Below are 4219 nucleotides of genomic sequence, written 5' to 3' on the forward strand. Positions count from 1 at the left end.
TTTTTAGTTTCTACTAATCAAACCACCCATTTTAAGCAACACCCATAATTCTTTCCCTCCTATAGCTTGACATTTAAATCTAAATTTTTATTACTACAACATGGTCCACACGTACGAATAGCAGGTTAACTTGTTACATAATTAATACTACTATGAATAATCGACAATGAGACTGTCGTTATGCTATTTTATATTATTAATCAATGAGCTGGGTGTTTCTTCAACTATACAAAATTTTATGATAATTAATTTATATATGATCTTTGTCTTTTGTCATATTATTTGCTTCACATCCAATTATTGCCACTTCATCATTCAATTCATTGTTTGAGTCTACTGGGGAATTGAGATGGTCATTGTTCAATGATTAGAAGGTTTGGTGTGTTTGTTTTTTATTAGTAATTCAATATTAATTATGGTTTTTATTATATATAATATATAATAATAATAATATGAGGGATATTTATACATCTTCTTGTTCATATCCATTTTTGTCTCCCTTTTAGGAAGAATTTATTTCCACAGCTTTGGTTCTGTCTTCATACTCATCTTTGTTAAAGATCAAAGGTACTCAATATTTACTCCATAATCTAAGTGACCCATGATCAGATATCATAAAAAGTTTGTAACTTTTATGTGGGTTTTGAGTTTACTTTGTAAATTTGTTGAAATATTCATAACAAAGCATTCGATATATGTAAGTATTTGTTTGAAGTTATAACTTTCTTCAGAAAAAAAAAAAAAAAAAAAAGTTGAAATTTTTGCTGAATATGGATGATCAAAAGTTTTTATTTTTAGATAGATTCTTTCACATTTATTTTTTGTGTATTCTTATCAAATTAGGTATCTTCACCAGCTTCTAAAGGAATCATTCACCAGCAAATGAAATTTTGAGTGATAGTGACTAATTTCTTGAAACTAAATTAAGATGGCTACTTATTATCCAACTGCAACAAACCATCAAAGAAATGTGTTTCCAAGTTCCTATCTTTCAACCCAACAAGAATCACAACTTAATTCTCTTCAAGAATCATCTTCTCCTCCTATTGATATTATGTACCATGACCATGATTTATCTGACCCATCTTTCTTGAACCTTTTGTCGGGTCAAACGCAGTCAAACCCTCAAAATCTTTCAAGACTTGATAATCATCAAGAGTTGTCCCTTAGTCTTGGTATGCAAATAAGTTCATCTTCCATGGATTTACCATCGTTTCAATACAATTACTTGAATCCTCATATTCAAGATTCAAGTGATCATAATAGTTCTAGAGGCAATAAAATCGAAAACATTCCCTTTTCGTCGTTTGACCAAACTATGAACAATGTTCAATGCTCGGTTTCGGGTACTAATTACCAAATCCCATCTGGTGTTGTTCCAAGAATTTACAATTCAAGATATCTTAAACCATCACAAGAATTTCTTGAAGAAGTGGTGAATATTCATGAAGCTTTGAGGCAACTAAAGATGAATAAACACAACAATTTACATAAACTTGACGAAAACAATTCCAAAATCGAGTCTAGTTCAAGTTCTTCATGTGAACTTTCGGCTTCAGAGAAAAATGATCTTCAAAACAAGATGAATAAACTTTTCTCCATGTTAGATGAGGTACATTCTTACCCCTAGAAACTTCAATTCAAATATGCCATTCAATACCAATATATATGGTAACTTTTGACACAAAATTTTAATTTTCTTGAAATATACTAATCGATTGTCGCATAATTATGTTTTAGGTAGATAGGAAATATCGCGAATACTGTCAACAATTACGAATTGTTGAGGGATCATTAGATATGATAACTGGTGGTGGGGCTGCTAGATCATATACATCACTAGCTCATCAAACAATTTCGAGACACTTTCGCTGCTTAAGGGATACAATTAACGCCCAAATTCAAGTAACCCGACAAAACCTTGGAGAACAAGATGATTCATCAGACAGAACTTTGCCTCGCTTGCGTAATGTTGAAAAACAGCTTAGACAACAACGAACACTAAATCCACTTGGCCATGTCATGCGTCATTCTTGGAGACCACAAAGAGGCTTGCCTGAAGGCTCGGTTTCAATTCTTCGTGCTTGGCTTTTCGAGCATTTTCTTAATCCGTATGTTTTCTTCAACGTTTCATTTTTTGAGTTAGAGATGACAATATAGACGGGTTGGTTATGTTAATTATATTTATAATAGCGTTTTGTCCAACTTTTTGATTTATGATATAAACGCTTAGGGTTCAAGTCCTAATGTCATGGCTTCAAGTCGACCTTATGTATATATTCGTGTAAAAATCATGTTGAGTTTGTGTGTTTGCCGTTAAAAAATTATATAAACGCTTAGGTCGCTAACAAGAGTGTCAAATATGCATATAATGATTATATTAGTTGCGTAATAACTAACTTTGCGGTAACATTTATGTGTAGTTACCCCAAAGATTCAGAGAAGATCATGCTTGCAAGACAAACCGGCCTCACGAGAAGTCAGGTATATATACAATTCTTTAATACTTGTGTAATTATATTGTTATAGGTGCGTAGTTAGGGGTGTTTAAATTTCGTTTATCAATTGATTAACGTTTACTTAAATTCTTATTTTTATTTAGAATAATTAGTTCCGGATTATCATTCTCTTACGAGTTGCAACGAAAATGATTGCTAATGGCACATAAATTTACATATTAACTACTAGATAAAAGTTATGAATAGTACCAGGGGCATTTTAGATTTTCACCTTTTTTTTTAATTTTTAACTAAATTTCATTTTACCAACAAAGGCCCCCACATTTTTTTTAAAAATTCAAATCGACCCCCCAAACAGGGAGTAAAGTGTCAAATAACCATTTTCATAAAAAATCTTAAATAAACTCCACCCAAATATTAAACGGGTCATATCTTCTCGCTCGCAACGAGTTAAATTTTTCCGACACCATCGTTAAACTCGAAATAATTTTAGGAACACAATGTCACTAGCTATACGCAAAACGGACGCTTTTTTAAAAACGCTAAATATTTGGGGTACTTTTCATACACGTTGATTTTGCGTTAAATTTTTAAAAGTCGACAATTCCATAGCGAAACGCGGAGATGCACATATATTGTTAATTTAAAATAATATTTAAATCTCTCACGGGTTATACCTTTTAGTTCGACTCGAGTTGCGCTTCAACGACATCATCATTAGCCACAAAATAATTTTACTAAACGCAATAAAATACATTAAAAATCGAACCCCCGGCGCGAAGCGAGGGTTCAATAACTAATAACTAGTATGACTTATTTGTAAATTAATCTTAAAGACAACCTTAAGGGTTGCCAAGAAAACAAACATCTTTAGGTCACTCCCTATCGTAACTAAACTATTCATCCTCTTAACTTTCCACATCAACACCAATATTCTATAACTAACCCATAACTAAACACTTTCTATAATGGCTAAAACAATACTCCTCTTAATATACAATATACAAGCAATAAAGCATCAAGTCCAAACAATAAAAAGCCATTGGGACCCACAATTGCTATAACTAACATATATACTTCCATTAAATCCATGGTGAGTGCGGGTAACTAAGACGGATAACTAATCCGTGCCTATAGTTCATTACGGGTAATGACGGATAACTAGCGGGTAATGAGCGGGTAATTGACTATAGGGAGTGGTCTTACAACTTTTTAATGCAGAAGCACAACATAAAATGTTGTTTAAATCAACTAAGTTTTATTAGCATTTCCATATGTATAATAGATTGCAAATTGGTTTATTAATGCACGTGTACGCCTATGGAAACCAATGGTTGAAGACATGTACAAAGAAGAATTTTGTGATCAAGAATTGAATAGATCATCTTCACCAGACCGAGTAGGTAAGGCAGCAATAGATCAGACGTCATCATCAGACGACAAAGAGAAAACGTTGCAAAAGAATCCAAATCTTGATTTTGTGAACGATAATGAAATGAACGAATACGTTGGACAAAGGCATATAGATCTAGCAGACCAGTACAGGTTTGATGATCCTCAATTGCTACATGATTTTGTGACTTGATCAAGGTTTAATGATCCTCAATTGCTACATGATTTTGTGACATCAACATGTAAATATGAATGGTGGATTTGGTTGAAGGTATACTGAAAATTTTGTTCGGGGCTAATTAGCTTCTATGTAAACATATACAGTTTCAAAAAATGTAATAATAAAGCAATAAGTATGTAATAATAAA

General features: G+C 32.4%; 1 protein-coding gene across 1 annotated transcript; it reads left to right on the forward strand.

Annotated features, from left to right (window-relative positions):
- Positions 1-511: 511 nt before the first annotated feature.
- LOC139890256 (BEL1-like homeodomain protein 11) lies at positions 512-4044 on the forward strand. The gene is made up of 5 exons (XM_071873148.1): positions 512-567; positions 844-1612; positions 1741-2111; positions 2424-2484; positions 3745-4044. Exons 2-5 carry the CDS (start codon positions 929-931, stop codon positions 4042-4044), a joined length of 1416 nt encoding a protein of 471 aa, XP_071729249.1. The 5' UTR covers positions 512-567; positions 844-928.
- Positions 4045-4219: the final 175 nt, after the last annotated feature.

The sequence above is a fragment of the Rutidosis leptorrhynchoides genome, chromosome 2 (assembly GCF_046630445.1).
Source record: "Rutidosis leptorrhynchoides isolate AG116_Rl617_1_P2 chromosome 2, CSIRO_AGI_Rlap_v1, whole genome shotgun sequence".
Lineage (NCBI taxonomy): Eukaryota > Viridiplantae > Streptophyta > Magnoliopsida > Asterales > Asteraceae > Rutidosis > Rutidosis leptorrhynchoides.

What these genes read in the sequence shown, in the direction of transcription:
- LOC139890256 (XM_071873148.1), top strand. Translation starts at nt 929, where the DNA reads ATGGCTACTTATTATCCAACTGCAACAAACCATCAAAGAAATGTGTTT. An exon ending in TTCGAGCATTTTCTTAATCC is followed by an intron (nt 2,112 to 2,423) that starts GTATGTTTTCTT and finishes ATTTATGTGTAG; the next exon opens with TTACCCCAAAGATTCAGAGA. An exon ending in CCGGCCTCACGAGAAGTCAG is followed by an intron (nt 2,485 to 3,744) that starts GTATATATACAA and finishes TATGTATAATAG; the next exon opens with ATTGCAAATTGGTTTATTAA.